A 23036-nucleotide genomic window follows, 5' to 3' on the forward strand; every position below is an offset into this window, starting at 1 on the left:
GACATAATAAAAAGGTTTAATTTTTTTTCTCTCTTTGGAATGGAGTCTTATTAATGTAGCTCAGGGTAGTCTCAAACTCCTGGCCTCAAGTGAGCCTCCCACCTGGGTCTCCCAAGACACATGCCACTATGCCTGGCTTAACACTGTTTTTTAAGTGGATCTGATACATTAAAATAGCAGAAAATAATCTGCAATAAACTCTATTCTACAAGCATCAGTTCTGGGAAATGATGTCCAGATTTGCAATGTGCCTCATGGTTGGCCTTCCATGGGGACAGTTCCAGGGGTGGTCCATCTCACCCATGTGAGTGATGAGCTTCTTCATCTCGCTTATGTTGAGAGCGGTTCCAATCATCACCTGAGGACGAGACAACAGTGGAGTTTAACTAGACTTTGTTACAACAGTCTTCAGAAGCACAGTGTCAAGATGAGACCAGACAAGGTCACAGCTTAAAACATTTCCCGAAGAATCTTCCCCCAGAGTCCCTTCTTCTCACGGTGCTCCACATTTTTGTTGAGCTTCCAGCCTTCATGGCTCAGGGTCAACCTCTCAAGAAGTGGACCAGTACCCCCTTCTCTCAACAGTTCCACATGACTTTACTTCTCTCCTCTCACAATGACAACCAGAGTGGTCCAGAGTGTCTCTCTCCACTCAGCGGGGAGCAAGGATTTTATTACTTGCTTATTTTACTTTTTGACGTGCATGTGTGTATGTGGCTGCATATGTTTGTGTGTGTGTGTGTGTGTGTGCGCACGCACACTGCATGTGAGCATATATGTATGTACGCATGTGCATGCTTGTTCTTGTCTGAGTGCATGGAGGCCAAAAGTATACACTGATGTCTATCATGGTTTACCTTAGTTTTTGAGACAGGATTCTCTCATCTAACCCGTCTCAGTATTTTGGCTAGACTAGCCAGCCAGGAGCCCCCAGGATTCATAAGTGTCTCCACTTCCCCAGAGCAGGGATTACAAATATGCACCACAGCTTGCTTTTTAACTTAGTGCTGGAGATTTGTATTCAGGCCCTCATGGTTGAACAGAAAGTACTTTACGTGCAGAGCCATCATCCCAACCCCTAATTTTTTGTTTTCCCTTGAAGACAGGGTCTCACTAGAGTTAACCCTGGCTGTCCTGGAACTCACTATGGACCGGGCCAGCCTTTGCAATGAACCTCTTGTCTCTGCCTCCTGAGTGCACGGATTATAGATTTGAGTCACCATGCCAGAACAACAGTTCTTTTAAGAAGTCTGTCAGGTCACTCACTACTCTTTCCAGCTCTTCCTTCACCTAAGTAAAAGCCTAGGTCCTTGCCTAATGTGCTAGCATATCTGTGGTGGTTTGAATGAGGATGGCTCTTGTAGGCTCATATGTTTGAAGGGTTGGTTCCCAGTTGGTGTTCAGGAAGGACTAGGAGGTGTGGTGTTATTGGGGGTGTGTCTCTGGAGGTGGGCTTTGAGTTTTCCCCATGCCAGGCCCAGTCTCTCCTTTTTCCTCTCTCCCCACCTTCTCTCTGTGGCCTATAGATCTGGATGTAAGCTGTTAGCTACTGCTCCACTGCCATTTTCCCACCATGATGATCATGGACTCATCCTCTCAAACTGCAAACAAGCCCTCAATTAAATACTTTCTCTTATAAGCTGCCTTGACCATTGTGCCTCGTCACAGCAATACAATAATAGCTAAGGTAACATCCTTGTTTGCAACCATTTTCCCTGCCACACTGGCACACCATCCCCGTGTGCACATGCACAAACCAAGTTTCCGAATCAGAGAACTAGCTGTCCCTGTGCTTGGGACTTGCTTTCCCCATCTTTTGCAAGTGCTCCCTCCTTCAGGCTCCTGCTCAAATGCCCTGCGTACTCTCAGTGAAACAGCACGCTCTCTAGAGCATGAAGAGCTTTGTGACACGTATGTGACAAAGAGATGCTACAGCATACCCAATATTCTGAGATTCTGAGAAATAGGTAGAGATGGGGATTCAGAGAGCCTAAACTCCTCTGTTGTAATCTTTCCTCCGATTGTAGCACATGAAGTGTCCACTAGGTGTCAGTATAGTCCTAAAGCTAGGGACAAAGCAGTGCTCTGTCACACTGGGGGAAGAAAGACAATAAGCAAGTTAGCAAATGTCACTTATGAGGTGATTGCAGACTGGAGGGATGCAAGGAGCAGTGACAGTGGATCCAGGTGGGGAACGGCAGGTAGAAAGTGCCTGAGTTGACAGGAGATGGTGATTGCAACCCTTTGGCTATGGCTGGAGCAAAGTGAAGGAGAAAGGGCTGGAAAGGCAAGAAGGGACTGGAATATATTATGTGGACAGCAGGAGACAGAAGATCCTGTGAAGGTCAGCCAGGCTAGAGACAGGAGAGCTATAACAGTGTGTCTGCACTCCACGGCTCCACAGGCCTTCACATCACAGGTACACAGAAGGGTAAAGAGGCCAGCATGATTTGTGGCACATTTGCTCTGACACTAACTTTCACTACAAGACAGGATTGTTCTTATCAACCAGGTATTTGTCACTAGAAATCAGAGCCAATAAGATCCTGAGCACTCGTTTGTGCTCTCTGTGTGAGTGTGTGTGTGTGTGTGTGTGTGTGTACACACATGTGTGTGCTTCGGCTTACATACTAGGCAAGTGCTCTACAACTAAAGCCACACCAGCAGTCCACAAACAAAACTCTTTTCTGAGGGCTGGCTAAATGGCTCAGAGGGAAAAGGGCTTGTTGCACAAGCCTGTCAACTCACATAAAGGAAGAACCAACTCTCCACAATATTGTCCTCTGACCCCCATACAAGCTCTGAGGCATGGACACACTCCTCCTCCCAGTTCTACACTATAATCAAACAAAACTTGTCCTTGGAGTAATTTCACACTGTCCTAGTCAGGGGGGTTATCATTGACGTAATGAAGCACCATGACCAAAAGAAACTTGGGGAGGAAAGGGTTTACTTCACTCACAGTTCCATATAAAACTTCATCATCAGAGGCAGTGAGGGCAGGAAATCAAACAAGGTAGGAACCGGGAGGCAGGAGCTGACGCATATGCCATGGAGGGGTGTTGCTTACTGGCTTGCTCATCATGGCCTGATCAGCCTGCTTTCCTATAAACCCAGGACCACTAGCCCAGGGATAGCACCATCCCTAATGGACTGGGCCCTCCCTTATCAATCACTAATTTGAAAAATACCCACAGACTTGCCCACAGCCTGATATTATGGAGGCATTTTCTTAATTTCTCTCTCAGATGACTTTAGCTTGTGTCAAGCTGACATTAGAAGTCTAGCAAATACACTTCAGCCCAGACATCTCCTGAAGCCCTGTCATGTGCTGCTTTTCGACACTCTGCTCACTGAACAACGGGCCTCACATACAGTTAAGTCTACAACACAGCTCCTAACCCTGTTAGCTCCCCAGAACTGCTCCCCTCCCCCAATGCCATTCTGCATCCAAATTCTGCATCTGGCACCTTTCAAATTCAGCACTCTCCCACTATAAAGCAGTACGACTATGGGCTGTCCTCTTCCTCAGGTTTGTGTGATTACTACTTTTTCTGTGAAGAGCATTCTTACTCGTGGAGGCTTTATTTCACCCACCTCCCGCCATCACGCTTTTCCTGTGGTCACGTGCTGTTTGAATTTCTGCACTTATGGCATCAAAGGGGTCATTTATTTGTTTATGTCTATTTCTCTAATCCACCTTACTTCTGTATTCCCATACATGGAACAAACAGGACAGGTTATACTACATGGGCTCAAGGAATTTCTGGATAATATAGGAATGTGGCTAGGTGACAGGTTGCTTACTTTATTTGGACACTGGGCTAATACCTAGCCATCACTACCATTTCCTATACAGAGTGACAGTAAAACCGTCTCTGTGGGACACTTGTGACTAAATGGCTCTACTGGATTTTGATGGTGTTGTCTCAGCCTGGAGGAAGAAAATTCTTTCTTAGTGCAGGTTAGCGTTACCTGTAAGGCCCAGGGATGAAGCAGGTACACAAAGCTAACTGCCAGGCTCAGGAGAAGTCTGAGATAAAACACTGTGTAGCATCTGTAGAGAATGAACAGCAAGCCTGACTAACACAGACCTGGCTGTCTTGTTATACCAACAGACAAGAAGCTCTCTATATTTTATAGCCATCATGAAGGTACTTAACAACATAACCAAACCAAGACTGGAACTGAGAACTCCCTTGGGCCCTCCAGACCCCAGGAGTGAAGCTTATTTTACTTACAGACTTCCGACAGGCTCGGGAAGCAAACATCTGCCTGACTCTTGAGGGTCGGCACATGACCCCAGGGCTGTCACTTAGCATAAAGATCAGTTCATCTATATCTTGGGGTCCAAAGGTCCAGTTTTTACTAGTTGGTAAGGAAATCAATTTAGCCCTTTCAGTGACTGGAGCTAAAAGAAAAAAGAATAGAGGAAAATCGATTATTGGAGAAAAACATTTTAGTTCATGGCTACTTGAAATGAAGACCCACACACCCAAAGTAAGGGGAAAGTACAAATACTTCCAAGTTAAACTATACAGTCCTACAGTCCTCATGGTTAACTTACCATCCTCATCAATAATGAAATCAAAGCCATTCTTTCTGAATATTTCCAGATTTTCTATCAGCACAGCTTCATTGACAGCAGTTAAGTTCAGAGTCTGGGGCCTGAAATACAGGAGACTCAAACTATAATCCAAGGCAAACATTTACCTACAGAGCAGAAAGGAAATCAAAAAGCACTACTGTTGGTTTATAAAATGCCCCTGAAAAAGGCCCACATGGACAAGACAGGGAGCACAAACCTTTAATCCCAGCACTCAGGAGGCAGAGGCCAGCAGATTTTTGTGAGTTTGAGGCCAGTCAAGGCTACATAGTGAGACTCTTTTCTCAGTAAAACAAACAAAAAGGCCCATATAAGGCTTCATAAGTGTGCACCACTCTATAGCAGACCAACTATATTCAGTTACCCTTCACCAACAGGATTTTCTGGTCATCCAGTGAACACCATTCCACACAGCTAAAAAGAACTGAGACCTAGAGAAATTTTAGGTGTGCGAGTCCAGGCAAGTTGGCTCTGGGTGTGTGCCATCTCATTATGATGAGCTAGTGATGGCAGCTACAGCTCCCTTATACACTTGCTTGGCTTAAATGAATAAATTACTTCAACAGTTTACCACGTAATAGGTACTCAATAAATGGGAGCTATGACTATTACTATGTGAAAAGCATAAAAATGTGTCGCACAGATTATTATAGCAGAAACCCCACATTTATACACATATGCATAGAGATAATGGTAGAAAGCTATTTCATCTCAAAGGGTAGGAGGGATGTGAGAAACAGCACTGGAAACCCCGAAGCCTCTGTGAACTCACGTGATGAGCCTCTGCATCTGGAGCACAGTGTGCTGCTGCAGCATCTCAAAGTTGTACTTCTCATCTGCAGCATGCTGGTCCACCAGGAAGAGGTCCTCCTTCAGTTTGGTTATTATAAACCCCAGGTTAAACTGACCCAGGATCTCCATCTCAGCAAACATCGATTTACTGCAATATAGAACATAAGACACCTTCCATACATTCAGTGTTCCAGAGATGGCCTTAGTGACGTCTATTAATAATCTGACATGTGTGCCTCTATACCCTTGCTCATACATAAATTTCATTTTTAAAAATAAAAATAGAACTATGCATCTTCATTCCACTCTACTTTTATCACTTAATACGTCATAGGTTTCTACAGTTTTTTTCCTCGAGATGGTTCTGACTGTGTTGTCTAGGCTTTGGAACTCTCCTTCTTCAGCCTGCCAAGTAGCTGAAATTACAGGTGCATGCCAACAACCCCCAACTTTATGTCTACATCTGTTAATCATCCTGACCGCAGCGTCACACAGTCCTCCTGCGTCACGGTCCTTCATTCTCAATGACTGTACTGGAGTTCAGTACCACAGCTCATCTTCTCAATTCTCTCCTGAAAGATATTTAATTGTTTCTAATCTCTTAATACATACAAGGCAACAACAAAACCCAGGAGAAATGCTCATATGGTCTAGCTTTCAGGGCAAACCACAGTGAGGATAGTAATGAAGGCATCAACACTTGATCAACAAATGACTAGCAAGATGCCATGGGGAACAAAAAAGAAAAGAAAAACAAAACAAGAAAGAAAATTTACAGCACACATCTGTAATCCCAGCACTTGGGAGGCAAATGCAAGACAATCAGGAGTTCAAGGTCATCTTTAGCTACACAGTGAGTTTTGGGCCAGCCTGAATTATATGAGACCCTGTCTCAAAACACAAAAAGCCAGGAAAATTGACATTAAATATGTGAAAGGCAATGAGAAGTTAGTGAACAGAAATATCTTTGCCAAAGAGATTGAAGAGCAAATGAACAATCTGTGGGATCAAAATCAACCCCCAAATTCAACATCAGAATTGGAGGAAGAGAGTAATGAGAAGGGAGGGAGGCAGAGAGAGAATGAAACACTGATCAATCTATCGGGGCGGGGGGGGCCTCTGATTGTGGAGAAGCCCATGTTGTTGGACTGTCTCCTCAGGAATCTCAAGCCATAGGACAGATCCTGGTGCAAGAAAGGACGACATCAGCTACACAGTGCAAGAAAAAAGGCATCCAAGATACTGAGAGGAGTCAACACTGACTCTCTATAAAGTCAGCCACTGGCTCAGTCAAAACAACCAATTACAAGCCTCACCAAAACATCAATAAGAACAAAGAGTACCTAATCTCTTTTCTGAGTTCGTCTTCTGCTGCTTGGTTTTCTCCAGGGCAAATCTTGGCTCTAAATTTCCTGTAGCTCTGCTCATTTTCATTCCGCTGTTTTTGATGCTGTAACTGCCTCACCCGGTTAGCTAAAGAACTCATAGAAAAGTCAAGGGGCACTATTTTCTTATGAATCTTCACAGCCACATCAACCTGAGCTGCTGAGGTGTTCTGAGCATCAAGCAACTTTGGAGGAACGCCAGTATTTGAAGGTCTTTCTTCTGTCTTGACACGCTTAGCGTTTGAGGAAGAGAGAGGACTTGGTGGAGGCAGAACTGTACATTTGTACCTGCTATCTGCTTGCTTCAGACGGTGTCCTGTACCTGAAGGAGGGCAGTCCATGTTTTCCTGTGAAGATCTGTTTTCTGGAGAGCTCACTGCATAGTCACTGCTAAAGCTACTGGCCACTTCTGGGGTGCTAAGCCCATCCTCAGAGCTGGCTGAGGTGTTGCTGAGCCCCGAGTCTTTTTCTAGTTTCACTCTGTCCATACAGTCATCAGGGTTTTCCTTGGGGCTCACCACTTTGTCCTGGGAGCCACACAGACCTCTAGGAGAGATGAGATTCGAAGGACAAGAAGATGATACACCCCTTTTCTGACTTGGATAATTCTGCCTCAGTTCAGGGGTCTCTGGGCCCCAAGACTTGACCTCTGTGGTGGGATGAAGAGAAAAGGCCTCTCTCAGTCTAGAAATGGATGCTACCCTTTTCTCATCCGCTGTGATCTTCAACGAAGGTGAACTGTCTTCCTTTCCCGACACAGGCTTTTCTATTTCTGCTGCATGCATCCTTATTAAGTTACCTAAGCAGACGGGAACAAAGAAGAGTATCAGCGAGGGTACGGAAGAGGAACAAAAGGACTATGCTTATATGAACAGGCATTTCACAAACGAAGAGGCCAAACTACAAACACTGGCTAGAACATCTTACAGGGGATATAAAGAAACCTAAATGCATGCACATCTGTGAACCAGCTCTGCTCCTCCATCAGAAGAGTCTGCCCACGCTGAGCAAGATACCACACACCTATGATCCCTGCACTGAGGCAGCTCTAGTAAGAAGACAGGGAATTCCAGCCTAGCCTGTGAGAGACATAGAGAGACCTTGTCTCAGAGAAACAAAATCAGAAGATGGAGAGATGGTTCAGTAGTTAAAAGAGTGCTTGCTGACTTTCTAGAGGATTTGAATTCATTTCCCAGCAACTGTGAGGCCATCTCACAACTATCTGTAACTCCAGCTCTGAAGACGTTACTGGACTCTCTGAGCATCTGCACAAACATGGCACACACACACATGCACACAGATAAATTTTTTAACTTAAAAAAAAAAACAAACAGGAAAATGTCCGAGGACGCTCATGACAACTCTTTACCACAGCCCCACACTGGAAGCAATTTGAATAACCACATACACACACACAATAATTGTTAATATTTGACATGAGTGGAATATTGTATATCAATGAGAATGAATGATTGAAAGAATGGCCACATATGACTCTGATGGACCCTATACAGTAATCACAAAACAGTACAGACTGTATGACTTCATGTCTCCCAATCTCAGTCTGTTTCTATCTCTCTTCCTTCCTCTCGATATGGAGCCATAGCTAAGATGGAACTTATTGTGTAAACCAGGCAACTGTGGGAGCTCTTCCTGCTTCAGTTTTACAAATGCTGGGATTACAGGCATGTGTCACTACACCTGGCCTTCATAAACTTTAAAAAAAAATGTTTGTGTGACAATGTGTGTGTGTATATGCTATGAGTGTGGAGGTCAGAACAACCTCAAGTGACAATCCTCACCTTTTACCTTGAGACTTTTATTTATGCATTTATTGTTTGGTTTTTTGAGACAGGGTTTTTCTGTGTAACAGTCCTAGCTGTCCTGGAACTAGCTCTTGTAGACCAGGGTGGCCTCTAACTCAGAGAGATCTGCCTGCCTCTGCCTCCTGAGTGCTGGGATTAAAGGCGTGCGCACAACCACCACATGGTTCAAGACTTTTAATTTAAGACTGGGCCTCACTATGTCTCCCTGGTTGGTGTGGAACTTGCTATGAAGACCAGGTTGGCCTTGAACCCACAGAGATCTACCTGTCTTTTCCTCCTAAGTGCTGGAATTAAAATTGTACGCCACCATTCACAGCCTCTAATTTTCTACTATGACATTTTTTTCTTACCAGAAAGATTCCACTTCATGTCAAAAGTCACTGTGAGGAAAAAAGAAGTCAGTATCACAACAACTAAAACTTTCAGGTTACATCACTGTGCTTTCTTTACCTTCAATATCCAGCAGCGGCTGCTGGCTGACAGTAAGCTTGGTTGCATCGTTGTCGAACATTCCTATCAAGGAGGTCTTTAAAATTGCCAGCAAAAGCTTCTCCTCCTGTAGTAAAATCTGTCTTTTATCTGGAGTCACATTAATATCAACACATTCTAAAGCAAAGAATAACACACATGCTTAAGCTCACCTTTAGCAATGAGATTTTAGCCATTAACTATTTCATTCATTTGTACTATTGACTAAAACCAGTCAAGATTAAAATAATGGTGTCCAGATTAGTAATCATAAAGTATAAAATTATTTTTTGAGAGTATGCATGTGTATGCATGTGTGCACAAATATGTGGCTAGACATACATGTGTGTGTATGGAGGCCAGAGGTTGACATCAATTGCTTCTCCACCTTATTTTCAAGATAGGGAGGGAATCTGCCAGAACCTGGGGCTCACCAATTTGGCTACACTCCTCCAGATATTCTGCCCCTGCTGCCTCCCAGCACTGGGATTACAGGCATGCACTGCTGTACTCCGCTCTTCACATGTGAACTGGGGAGCTGAACTATGGCCCTGGAAGCACTTCACCTACCGAGCCATCTCCTTAATCTATAAAGTTACCTTTTTAAATAAATGAGGAAAATAACAATAACCTTATCTTTATTTTTAAAAGTTTTATTAATATATCATCATCATGTTTAGACAGAGTCTCATGTAGCCCAGGCTGATCTTGAACTCGCTATGTAGCTGAGGATTATGGCATAGCTATCCTGGAGTATGAAGTGCAGCAGCAAAAATCAGTGACTACTTCAAGCTGAAGAGAAAGCTTAGAGGCTAAGAGCTGTACTGCTCTTCCAGAAGACCAAATTTTGATTTCCAGAACCCACATCAGGTGACTCAAAGACACCTGTAATTTGAGCTCCATCAAGACCTAACACTCTGATCTCTGTAGGTATCTACATCATGTGTGTGCACATGCAGGTGTAAACATGTGCCCACGGGGCAGAAGAGAGTGCTATATTTCCTGGAGCTGAAGTTACAGTTATGAGTACCTGATGTCAGTGGTGGACCCAATCTCCAGTGCTCTACAAGAGTAGCAAGAGCTCCTACCTACTGAGCCATTTCTCCAGTCCTACAAATTGTTTTTTTTAAGTACTTTTTAATGACATGGAAAATAAAATGTTCACATTTACAATTAAAAATTATTTCTTTTCACAAATGCTAACGTGTATGAGTGCATGTTTGCACATGTGTGCATGGACATGTCTATTTCAAGAAAGGCTTATACATATATAAATGTATCTAGAAAATGTGGATCTAAGTAAGTAAAAATTTGACAGTAAAAAAGAAAAAAACATATGAAATTAATTTTTCAAAATCAAGGAGAACCTGTAAGTATATTTATACTTTCTCCCTTTGTTCAAGTTTAAAGCTACATTTCCTAATAATACAATAACACTGCTTCAAACAGAATAAAGGATGGTCATTATAGAAAGTAAAATTATAGGATTATCAGTTGTTTTCTATTTAGTCATATCAGAGCTTTATAATTTCATTTTATTAGGAATATTCCAAAATTTTTATTGAAACCTCAATAGAACTTACCTGAATCAACAGAAATGTTAAGAACAACACATGGATACTGATGCCGATTATACATGTGATAAACCTCATTTACAAGTTTAGAGACCTGTACAAAAAACAAAGATGAGAAAAGAATAAATGTTCTGTCCCTGCAATATTCTAACAACATGCTATTCTAACCTATCAGCATAGCAACCTATTAAATTAAATTATTAATTAAATTATTAAATTAATATTAAGCTTTATTAAACTTGCACAGCATTAAAGCATTTTTTCCCCACAGAGGGTTTCATGCTGCCTACCTAAGGAGGACTCTGAACTCTGATCCTCCTGCCCTCACCGTAAGTGCTGGGATTATAGTCATACCCCACCACTCCTAGTTTAAAGCAGGGCTAGAGACGGATCCAGGGCTTTGTGCATGCAGGCAAGCACTCTCTAAACTGAGGTATATACCCAACTCTCTGTACAACTCTATTAATGGGTGACTGGTATGCAATAAGCTGCATATTCTTCACTGTAAAATTTAGCTAGACCTTACTTAACATACAGACCCCAAAACAAGAGGCTGAGGTAGGAAGATGTAAAGTTGAAGGCTAGCATGGGTTACAGAGTAAGTTCAATGCCAACAAGAATAATTTAGTGAGACCTTGTCTAGTTTCACAGAAAAAAACAAAAAAAGGAAAAAGAGGGGTGGGTTAATGGCTCAGTGACACAACACCTGCCTGGAATTGGGAGACTCTGGGTTCAATATTCAGCACTGATAAAACAACAAAAAACTTTGCAATTTGGTATCTTAACACACGTGTAAATATATAAATATGTAAACATATACATATGCACACGTGTGAAGGAATTCTACAATCTAAACAACAAATACGTACACTATTGGAAAAGTTTCCTCATATTCTTCAAAGGGATTTGTTTGTAGAGGGGCTCGCTATGTAGCCCAAGCTACAACTCTTAATCTTCTTACTTCAACCTTCCCCGTACTAGAATTTCAGGCAATAACAAACACATCTTGCTAAAGGGCTCAGCAGGTAAAAAGACTAGATAAACAAACTCTGAGAACTGAATCTTTGCAATCCAAAGATGTTCTTCAGGAAATTTCTGCCATGTATGGTGGTGGACACTTAGAATTCCAGCACTTTAGAGGTTGAGGCAGGAAGACTGAGAGGTAGGAGGTAGTAGGTGAGATGGATGGACAGACAGAATGCAAGCACAGTCCACTGTGTGTAAAGCATGATCAAATGTACTATTAAATCACATAAATTAGAGATAAATCACACTAACTTTAAAATGTAGAAATTGGGTCACACTCAGAATGCAATCAAATTTTAAAGTGTCACTAGGAAATAAAACATCACCAAGGTCACTGCTGCTGAGGATGCAAAGTCAGAGCCGAGTCATTAAAGCCATAAGGACATTGGATAATTGGTTCAGTCTAAGGCACAGCTAGACCTGGGCTCTTATTTTCCTGTAAAATTGACAAAGGGAAGAGAAAACACACAAACAAATGCATGTGGTCAGTCTGCAATAAAAAGTTTAAATAAATAAATATTTTAGAATGTCTACTTTCTTCCAGAAGTGAAAGTAATTTTTTTCTTTCTGGTTTTTCAAGGCAGTGTTTCTCTGTGTAACAGATAGTTTTTATGATAGTAACTATATTAATAAGTACTTTTATACACACATGAAATTTAAATAACTATAGGTTTTCCTAAATTCATAAGATAAGGTAATTTTTAAATGTTATTATTCATTTTCATGTGTATGGATGTTTTGCCTGCATTATGTCTATGTATCATGTATACGTCTATTGTCTGAAGAGGCCAGAAGAGGGCATCAGATCCTTAGAGACTGGGGTTACAGACAGTTTTGAGCCGCTATGTAGGTTTGGGCAAATGAACCTAGGAATTGAACCCTGGCTGCTCTTAACCTCTGAGTCATCTCTCCAGTCCCCAAGTAAGATCATTTTAAAGGCATGTTTCTGAGTCAGCTCCAAGTTTCATGTAAACTGTCTGTATCAGCTAGACATGATGGTTTAGGGAGACAGCTCGGTCAGTATAATGTTTGCCTTGCATGCATGAAGCCCTGGGTTCTGCTATGGAACAATGGTCTGTACCCTGTCAGTTGTATTTTAATAAAATTCTGACTGGCCAGTAGCCAGGCAGGAAGTATAGGCGGGGTGACCAGGCAGGAAGTAGAGGCAGGGCAACGAGGACAGAATTCTGGGAAGAGGAAAGACACAGTGCGCAGTCATGACCCAGACACAGAGGAAATAAGATGAAAATCCTTCGCTGACAAAGATACCAAGCCACATGGCTAACACAGACAAGAAAATGGGTTAATGTAAAATGTAAGAATTAGTTAATAAGAAGCCTGAGCTAATAGACCAACCAGTTTATAATTAATGTAAACCTCTGTGTATTTCTTTGAGACTGAACGACTGTGGGACTGGGAGGGACAGAAACCTTTGTCAATAGGGTTTAAATACTAGTACCACATAAACCAGGCATGATGATCCAAACTTGTAATCCCAGCACCCAGAAGGTGGAGGTAGAGGCGAACCAGATGTTCAAGGCCAGTCTGGCTACTTTACTTAAGTTTGAGTGAAGTTTGAGGCCAAATAGGGTTACATGAGTCTCAAAACAAGTGAGCAAACAAGCAAACAATGAAAAATACCTTTGCTGGGTCACAAGGACGCTGATTGATGAAGAAAAACTGTCTGTCTGTTGAGCTCCTTCCACTACCATGTGTACAGTATGAAATAAAGCCTGAAATGCTGTCAAGAGGAATACAGGAATGACAGTTCTGGCATGAGAAAGTTTCTAACAGCACAGGACACTTTCTTCTTTCTTTTTGAGGCAGAGTCTCATGATTTCATGATCCTCTTGCCTTAGTCCCGATTGCCAGGACTGCACATATGCCATGGTACCCAGTTTGTCACAGGGCACTCTCTAAAAACAAGTCAGAACAGAGCAGCTGGTGGTGACTCCACATGATCCCCTATCCTTGTAAAAATCATTCTCAGGGCAAGGCGATAGCTTGGTTGGTAAAGTGCTTGTTGTAAGCACCTATACCTGATTAGATCCCAGAATCCACATTTAAAAATAAAATCCAAGCATTGTGGTACACACTTGAAATTTCAGTGCAGGGGAGATAGAGACAGGCATATATCTGGGGCTCAATGGCCAGTCAGCTTAGCCTACTTGAGGAATTACAGGCTACCGAGAGAGCTCCTATCTCAAAAATTAGGTGGACGGTACATGAACAATGACACTAGAGTTGGATCTTTGTCTTCCACATGAACTTTTATGTAGGCATGTAAGGCGTTGATAAGTTTCTTGCTCTGCATGAGTCCCATCCCAGGATTGTGAACACCTTCACATATAGGCATGTCCATCTGTGCTAGGTAGTTTTTCTCAATTTGACACACACTAGTATCACTTGGAAAGAGGGAATCTCAGTTGAGAACCTGCTTCCATCAGATTGCCTTGTGGGCAAGTCTGTGGGGCATTTCTTGGTTGACGTGGGAGGGCTCAGCCCACTATGGTTAATGCCACTCCAGGCAGGTAGGTCTGGGTTGTAAAGGGAACTGACTGAGCCTTGGGAAGCGAGCCAGTAAGCAGCACTCCTCTGTGGTCTCCACTTCAGTTCCTGTCTTGGCTTCCCTGGACAACTGCAAGTTGTAAGGTGAACAAGTCTTTTCCTCTCCAGGCTGCTTTTGGCCAGGCTGTTTATCACAGCAACAGAAAGCAAACTAGAACACCATCTAGCAATTTCATGATAAGCCAAAAAACAAGTGTAGAAATAAACAATACAGATCTTCATGGGGCAATCCTCCTTACGGAAGTTCTGTATTTCATACACTAAACACAACAAAGCCGGGCAACTTTAATAGATCCCAAAGGTCAAACATTAGACATAGAATAATTAAGAAACTATTTTAACTATAATAATTAATAATTATTAATAATAATTCAACAGAAAACCCTCTTAGAGATCCCAGTCACCTCCCTGCTGTTTGAATTAAGTTAAGGCACAGTCTGTCTGTCTTTTTTATGCATTCTTCTTAGCAGCACACAATCACTTTACACCTTACAATCACTATTCAAACAAACAAACAGACACAAACATCATGACCTCAGGGAAACTGGTTGTAGTTTTCCCAGCAGCAATCAGTGTACTTACCGGAAAAGATTATGTGGCTTGTTAGAATAGTTCAGGCCATACTCTTCACAAACAGAGTCACTAGGGGGCAGCTGAACAAAAGGAATGAGGCTCTGCAACTGAAAAAGACAAGAGTAAGGTTATTTCCTAAGACAGAGGCACCAAACTTCAGGGAAAATAGAGGATATTTTCTTTCCAGGTCAAGGAATGCCTCATTAAGAGCACTAAACAACAGCAGCAACAACAACAAAACCCAGAACAAAACAAACAAAAGAAACAAAGAATGTTGACAGCTACTCTGTAGTGCTGTAATGACTGCAATTTGTTTACCAGAAAAAGAAATCACCTGAGCTCCTATTTTATGACATTATGTTTTTCAGAAAGAGAGACAAGGCATATTAAAGTATATAGTATTTCATTCTCTAAGATTAAAATTTAAGCCGGGCGGCGGTGGTGCACGCCTTTAATCCCAGCACTTGGGAGGCAGAGGCAGGCGGATTTCTGTGGGTTCAAGACTAGCCTGGCCTACAAGAGGACAGGCTCCAAAGCTACAGAGAAACCCTGTCTTTAAAAAAAAAAAAAAAAAAAAAAGAATAAAATTTAAAAAATCTTCAGCTCCCAGACATTAACTTTAGCTATGGGGTACTGAAATATCTCTTTTTGAGTTTTAGTCTCTGTGAATGACAATAAAACCTGCTGCAATCACTAGAGCAAAAGAACATTTCTCAAGGGCTCAGGGGTTGAGAGCACAGCAGTCCTGGGTTCAGTTCCCAGCACTCATGTCAGGTGACAACCACCTGTAACTCCAGCTCCAGGAGGATTCTATACCTCTGGCCTCTGCAGGCACCAGCAGTGTGCACATCCACTCCCTACACATATACATAATTAAACATAATTAAAGCAATAAATCTAAAAACCAAAACATTTTTCAGCAGCTGGCCAGCCCCTACCTGCTTCTGGCCAAACACAGAGCTGATATTTTCCTTCATGTTGGAACTTCCGCTTGTGCACACCACAGGTTGTCGTTTTCCTTGTCCAAGCTGATTAGTGCAACTTACACGGATGCCTGTTGAAATGATACAGTAGGCCTGTAAGACTTGGACCATCTTGGCATACTCCTGTTTGAGAAACACAAACACGAGATTACTTTGATCCAATGGGAATTGCATGGCTATTCTTAAAAACATCCAACTCAAGGTTCTACATAGCCTTGAAAATAAAACAAAGGGGAGAATTCTCCCCACCTATGCTGTGAAATGAAACAGAGGCCTCTAGCCACTGGCCTCTCATTTGTGTTCGTGAGTCACCATCAAGAAGTACATTCTAGGGGCTAGGCAAGCATGTGTACCTGGGTACAATCCCAAACTTGTGTAAAACACTTGGGTGTGGTGGCACACACCTGTAATTGCAGCACTGGCAAGGTGGGAACAGGAGGATCTCTGGCCAGCAAGTCTAGTAAAACTGTGAGCTCCAGGGCTAGAAAGACTTTGACTACAAATATAAGGTGGAACATGACAGAAGACACAAGATGCTGACCTCTGGCCTCCACATGCACATAAACACGTACACACAAAATACATTTCTAAGCCAGGTGTGGTGGGTCCATGACTATAATCTTAGAAATTCATGAGGGTTAAGTAGGAAGAGCATGTGGTACAGACCAACCTGGACAATGAAGTAGAACCCTCTCTCAGAAACTAAAACAAGTGCATGTCCTCTGAACTTAGAATGCTTCATTTAGAAATTTATTCTTGCTTTTTAAGACATGCTTTCCTTATGTAATTCAAGATGGCCTACAATTTGAGATTTTTCTCTCCACATCTCTTGAATCATGTGCCACCATCCTGATTCCTTTGTTTGATTTGTTTTATAGGAAATTTTATCCTTTTATAAAGGCTAGTATAAACAAAGACACATTAAAAAATTATTCACTAGTTGGACATGCTAGCTATCATGGTTACTAACAACTTCTGTAAGGTCTCTGTCAACTTGACACAGTCTAGAAGCATTTGGGAAGAGGTAACTCCAACTAAGAAAATGCCCCCAACATACTGGCCTGTGGGTGCATTTTCTTGATTAATAATTGATGTGTGAGGGCTCATCTCCCTGGGGATGGTGCCACCTCTGGGTAGATGGTACTAGATGGTATGAGAAAGCAGGCTGATCGAGCTATGGGGACCAAGCCAGGAAGCAGTATTCCTCCATGGTCTTTGCTTTAGTTTCTGCTTTCAGGTTCCTTCCTTGAGTTTCTGAGATGGCTTCCCTTCATAATGGACTTAATCAGGACATATAAGCTGAAATAAACCCTTTCCTCCCCAAGTTGTTTTGATCATAGTGTTCTATCTCAGCAATAGAAAGCCTAAGACAGTAGCCCACACCTGTAATCCTAGTCTTTAGGAAGCTGAGTCAGGAGGATCATCTTGAGTTTGAGGCCAGTATGGGCTAAGTTTCAGATAAGCCTGTGCTGTTTTAAACTTGAAAAAAACAAAAAACCAAAACCAAAAGAGGTTCACTAAATATAAACACAAAAAAATAGTGTTTGGTGAAATAATAAGTAACTTTAAAGACTTAGAAACAGGGCTAAAGAATTGGTTCAGTTAAGAGCATTTGTTGAGATCCACATGGCTTCTCACAATCTTTTATAACTTCAGTCCCAGGAGACCGAATGCTTTCTTCTGACCTCAGGGGGCATCAGCCATACATGTGGTGCACAGACACATATGCAGGCAAAATATTCATACACATAAAATAAAAAAAACTAAAGCAAATAAACAAACCCTTGGGAACAATTTACACAACCATTAGCAAGGAGCTAATTAAGTATATTTATATCATAGAAGAATGATGAAAAGGTAGTATAAAGTTACCAAAGGGGGAAAAAAAAGATCATTACAATATGTGAAAAGTAGTTATGCAACAGTGTATATGGCATGATCCTAAATATTTCAATAAACCATAGCTGGGCATGGTGGCACACACCTGTAATCCGCCACTTAGGAGACGGAGGTAGGAACTGACAAGTAAAGGCCAGAACATACACATTGAGACAAGTCTCAAAAAAATTATTATATTTTTTTTACATTTTTAAAGAAAGTCAACTGAAAAACATCTTTGATTAATTTCTTACTCATATGCTACATTATAAAACTTCTGAAAGCTGGGATTGTGAATTTACCAATACCTTTTTAATATTCCTTTGAAATTCTTTGTGACGCACTGGTAGTGTATAAAATAAGTGCTGCACGCTGACTGTTGTTCCTTTGGGTCGGGGGTAGGGAACTCTCTGGGTGATTTTCCCATTGTGGTCCAACACCAGTCGAGTGCCAATGCTTGCAGACACGTGGCAGGTAGATATAGTGACATCACTGAAAGAGAATGCCAGCAACAGCATATCCAGTTAGAGATGCACAGGGCTGTGGGATGGAGCTCGGAGCAGAACACTTGCCTAGCACTTGCTTTGAACTCAGAGTTCAGTCCCTAGCACTGCAAGGGGTCTGCGTGTGGAGAAACCTAGGGAACTCACAAGGGTTAGATACAGAAAACCTTCTTCCACTTTCCTTTCTCTCAGAACCTTCTTGAGCAGGTGATTCTTCTGAGACAATTTACGTTTTCAATAAGTAAGGAGTTCACCATATCATCTAAAGCTGGGACCCCAAAGGATGGTGAGACAGTTTTATAAATGCTTTGTTCTTGTGAGTTCATTTTTAGGTTGAGTTGCAAAACAACAAAGGATCTGAAATTCTGTTCCCAAAACTTTCTTTCTCAATTTAGTTACTGACAAAACTTTCACAAAGAATCCAAAAGACATAATTCAAATACATAGTTATAAAAATTTATAACTTCACTGTAATTAAGTAGGGCTTTCATTTTCCTAAAAACTGAAAAACTAAAACTAATGGTACTCAACAATTTGTCATCTATCATTATTTTTATTTATTTTTGCAGTGTTGCTGGTGACCCCAGGCAGCACGTATCACAAGCAAGTACACTGCTGCTAAGCCACACCCCCAGCCTCTGTGGTACTTTAATAACTGTTTTAAGACAGGCAGTGACCTTTTTTTTTTTTTTTAACAATACCATTTGCTTTATTTCATTCCTTTATTTCTCACATTTCAGAAATATTATTACTTAGACTGCTAGTCAGATAAAAGAGAATTCAGAAGTTAGTGTCAAAGTAACTTGATACTGCAATAGTAAAATGAAAACCACAATGATTCTAATCATGCTTATAAATTTTCAGAAGTTTTTACATAGAGCATCAAATTGATGAGTATAATAAACATCACCTCAGTGCACAGAGTGAGCTCAGAGCTTCTCCCCGAAAGCCAAAAGTTTCAACATGAGTCAAGTCAGCAAACTCTTGGATCTTAGAAGTGTGATGTTTCAGAGCTAAAAGAGAATGGGAAGGAAGACTAAAAACATCTTAAGAGATAGACCAAAGGACATATACAATATCTATCACAATATGTGGTATAAAACAGTGTTCCTCAAACTTCTGAGATACATGAAATGATTACTTTATTATTTGAAACATTTATCTTACCTAGACCTTCAAAGTTTTCTTCTTCTACCCCACATCCATTGTCTGAAACTTCAATGAGGTCCACCCCATAGTCTTTAAGCCTTAGATCTAAAAAAGTCAACATATTTACTTTTCAATAATTAATCCATACTAAAAGCTTTCATGTAGACAATATTCATAACATAGAATGCAAACTTAGCAATTATGTCTACACTTCTACTTAAAGATACTGCTGTCATTCTGAGGGATGTGTGTACATGTGTGTACACGTGTGTATGTAGCACTGAGGATCAAGCCTAGAAAGCTATAAATGCTAGGCAAGCACTCTACAATTAAGTCACAACCCTAGCTCTGCATGGTTTATTTTTGAAAGTCCTCTGGATTATTTGTAAACCCAGATTAAATGGTTGGCTTATATTATTTTTTCAAAAGGAGTGCTTTTTAATACAGTCATTATGAAAGGCTCAGGTTGGAGGAATGGCTCAACAAGGCTAGGCTCACAACCAAAAAAAATATACGAACAAGCTCTGCAGTCAGATTTCCTAGCTCATATTTTATGAGCTTTATAGCCTCAATAAAACCAAATTCCTGGTACTTCATATTCCTCATCTCTACAACAGAGATAGTAACTCCCAAATCATAATAGTCTATAAACTAAATAAGACAGTCCATATGTAATTCTTAGCACAATTCCTACACATAGTGTAATTTAATTCTTATTCCATAGTTAAATATTAGGCACAACATTGTTGTATAACAGTTTTCTCTGGTTTGAAAGATTCACTCCAGGATGAAGGAGGCTCCTGAGATTCCAGAGGTCAATAAATGTCACAAGTCTGGGAAAGGTGAAACTCCAAGGCTGGCAGAATTCCTGGGATGCAGCCTTCAGGGATCACCCTCAAACTGGGGCAGGTATTTTGGTAATAAAAGCTGTTTTTGAGTCATTCTGATCCTGTAAATAACACCCCCCCCCCTTATTTCTGTTAGGAACATCAATAAAAACTCATTGATTCACCAAGTTGGAATGTCGCACACCTGTTGCTTTAGTGTGCCAGAGTTCCCTATCAATGGTGAGTGAACCTGTGTGTGTTGCATTTCCCCAGGAGAAATCTCTCACACAAGGAGAAGTCTCTCACACAACAATTACGTACTACCTTCAAAATAACAATTATTGGTACGGCAGTATTTGTTTGTTTTCTAATAGTTTAAAGCAGTATTTGTTTGTTTTCTAATAGTTCAAGCATGTTTCTTAAAACTTTTCTAAACTTACCAATACTGGTAGCACCAGCATCCACGCTATTTTCTATCAACTCCTTCACAGCAGTGCTTAAACTGAGGACCACCTGCCCAGAGCAAATTTGATGGACTGACTTCCCATCAATAGGCTTGATGGCCTTAGCAAGTTCTGTACTGAAAAAAAAAAAGTCATACAAAACACAAAACAAATATTTAGACAAGGCAGATTAATTTATTTTCACTATGGTAAATGATTTATTTGATACTAGTTAGCCTAACCCATTCATTCACTTACTTTCCTTCCTTCTCTTCCCTCCTCTTCTCCCGTTCTTCTTTTCTTTCTTTGAAACAGTGTTTCTCTGTGTAACAATCCTGGCTGTCCTGGAACTGGCGTTGTAGAGCATTTTGGCCTAGAACTCACAGAGATCCACCTGCTTCTTCCTTCTAAATGCTGGGATTAAATGCATGTGCCACCACTGCCTGGCCGGCCCCATTCATTCTTTATATGAACACACTCATTATACTTGCAGATATGAATGTTCTATAATCTTTAAAAATCTGCTAATCGATATTTAAAACTATCTTACATTGAAATGCTAATAATACATGCATCTACCTGGAGGAGACAGGTATTCTTCAAGCTACAGATCAATAAGCTTTTACAACAATGAGATTTTTTTCATTCTTGAAAAGCGACTTTTTTTCTTTTCATACAATTTGTAAAAAGTTACAGTTGCTTTTGAAAACTGAATCCAAATCCAAGCTGCCTACACTGTTGCTAGGAAAGTCCTCAAAGTTCATGTTTGAGACAAAGGCTCTCTACATAGCCCAGACTGGCCTAAAATTCAAGATCCTCATCTCGGCCTCCAGGATGACAGGATTCCAGGCCTGCACTACCACACTCCACTGTTCTAGGTTCTTACTGCTTGTACTGCCTTGTCTCCAGTTTATCCTTGTTACCATCCCTTTGGGTTTGCTTTCTTTTCTTTTGAGGGCCTCAAACTCCCTACACAGTCAGGTGGAACTATGAACTCCTGATTCTCCTGTTTCTACCCCACCAGCACTATGATCATAGGTGTGGGTCAGTGTGCTTGGTTCCCATCAATTATTTTTGTAATCGCAAATCCAGCCAAACAATCTTATTAGGCTTAAATTCTTAGTGGTGCCCATTGTCTATCATATGAAAGTCTAGTCATAAGCCAGGCAGTGGTGGCACACACCTTTAATCCCAGTACTTGGGAGGCAGAGGCAGGTGGATCTCTGTGAGTTCGAGGCCAGCCTGGTCTACAAGAGCTAGTTCCAGGACAGGCTACAAAGCCACAGAGAAACCCTGTTTCGAAAAACAAAAACAAAAAACAAAAACAACATCAAAAAGGAAAGTCTAGTCATGCCTAGGTTCCAATTTACCATCATTAATTCTCTTATGATTTAGTCACAGGAAAGAATGGCTTCCTGGCTATGAAAAGCTTCACTAAAGTATAATGAACTAAAGTTCTTCCTTAAGGGGGTGAGATCTTTGGGTATCTGTCAGATTTTAGGGCCTGACACATACTAGATTTCCAAAAACCCGGATGAAATAAATTCTCTTCATTCTACCTTGCAATCTCACTTGTTTGGCCTGGGGATGGTTTAATCACAGCACTGGAGTGTCTGTGGGAGGAGCCCTACCTCACCAAAACAAAACAAAACATTTCACTTGTCTGTAACATTTAACTGCAGAGGATCTCACATGAAATTCAAACTACCTAAAATTCGTTTATTCTGCAACAGGTCTATTTCTGGAACTTAGAGTGTGGGGAAATGGCAATATTTAAACACAGACAGCAAATTTGCATCTACAAATCTGTCACTAAATGTAACTGTGCTGGTTTTCGAAAATATGCTTCACTGACTTTGATGCCAAAAGTGAACAAGATATCAAATACACAGTAGCACGGCAACTTAATAAAATCTAAAATAAAATAAAATAAACACTATTAGCCTTTGTCTCACTCTCCAAGTCCTCAATTATAAAAAGTCAAAAAAAAAAAAAAAGAAAAGAAAAAAAACCGCCTAGAGCCGAATTCTGTCTACAAGAATGGACTTTCACGCTCGGTTTCAAGTTCGCGGCCTGTGGCTTTCAGCTTTCCGATAGGGAAGCAGGCCCAGCGCGAGCAGAATGCCGCTCAGGGTCCGCGAACTTGGCTCGCGCCTCAGCCACTTCCGGTCCTTTCACGAAGGTCGAATACCGAGAACTCCAGGGATTGCGCCCCAACGGGGAGACCGCAAGCCCGGCTCACCTCGCGCCCTCGCTTGGCTCCATGGACTTAGCACTCCTCCAGCCTCAGGAACCGCGGGAGTGTTCGCGCCGCGGCTCTCGCGGAGACGCACCTTCTGGGACACCCATTGGCTGCTTTTGACATATAGCCCCGCCCCTTCCTGGAGGGCTGGCGAAGGCGTGCAAAGACCTCCTTACCATTGATTGGCTACTTC

The 23036-nt window shown here is 41.5% G+C and overlaps 1 protein-coding gene across 4 annotated transcripts; it reads right to left on the bottom strand.

Moving 5' to 3' along the window:
* Positions 1-22968, bottom strand: Pms2 (PMS1 homolog 2, mismatch repair system component). Of its 4 annotated transcripts, XM_048436789.3 has the most exons (15): positions 22844-22968; positions 20599-20738; positions 19350-19436; positions 19093-19195; positions 17988-18171; positions 15757-15924; positions 14828-14925; positions 13319-13418; positions 10661-10745; positions 9060-9215; positions 6742-7582; positions 5379-5546; positions 4568-4668; positions 4242-4411; positions 1-358 (listed from the first exon to the last, which is right to left on the bottom strand). In XM_048436789.3, the coding sequence occupies exons 1-15, from the start codon at positions 22864-22866 to the stop codon at positions 215-217; spliced, it is 2568 nt and encodes an 855-aa protein (XP_048292746.2). In that variant the 5' UTR covers positions 22867-22968; the 3' UTR covers positions 1-214. The 4 variants fall into 4 exon arrangements, with proteins under 4 accessions (XP_048292746.2, XP_048292749.2, XP_048292747.2 ...); XM_048436792.3 differs by lacking the exons at positions 13319-13418; positions 15757-15924; positions 17988-18171; ... (2 more) ...; positions 20599-20738; positions 22844-22968 and having other exon boundaries at positions 14828-14928; XM_048436790.3 differs by lacking the exons at positions 13319-13418; positions 14828-14925; positions 15757-15924; ... (3 more) ...; positions 20599-20738; positions 22844-22968 and adding an exon at positions 12004-12113.
* Positions 22969-23036: the final 68 nt, after the last annotated feature.

This window comes from Myodes glareolus, chromosome 2, assembly GCF_982192425.1.
Source record: "Myodes glareolus chromosome 2, mMyoGla1.1, whole genome shotgun sequence".
Classification (NCBI taxonomy): domain Eukaryota; kingdom Metazoa; phylum Chordata; class Mammalia; order Rodentia; family Cricetidae; genus Myodes; species Myodes glareolus.

Bases quoted from the DNA above. Each gene is read 5' to 3' on its own strand.
- Pms2 (XM_048436789.3), bottom strand. From the start codon at position 22,866: ATGGAGCCAAGCGAGGGCGCGAG. The intron at 4,669-5,378 runs GTGAGTTCACAG...CCTGTATTTCAG, and splicing joins CAGATGCAGAGGCTCATCAC to GCCCCAGACTCTGAACTTAA. The intron at 4,412-4,567 runs GTAAGTTAACCA...TTTTTCTTTTAG, and splicing joins TTTCATTATTGATGAGGATG to CTCCAGTCACTGAAAGGGCT.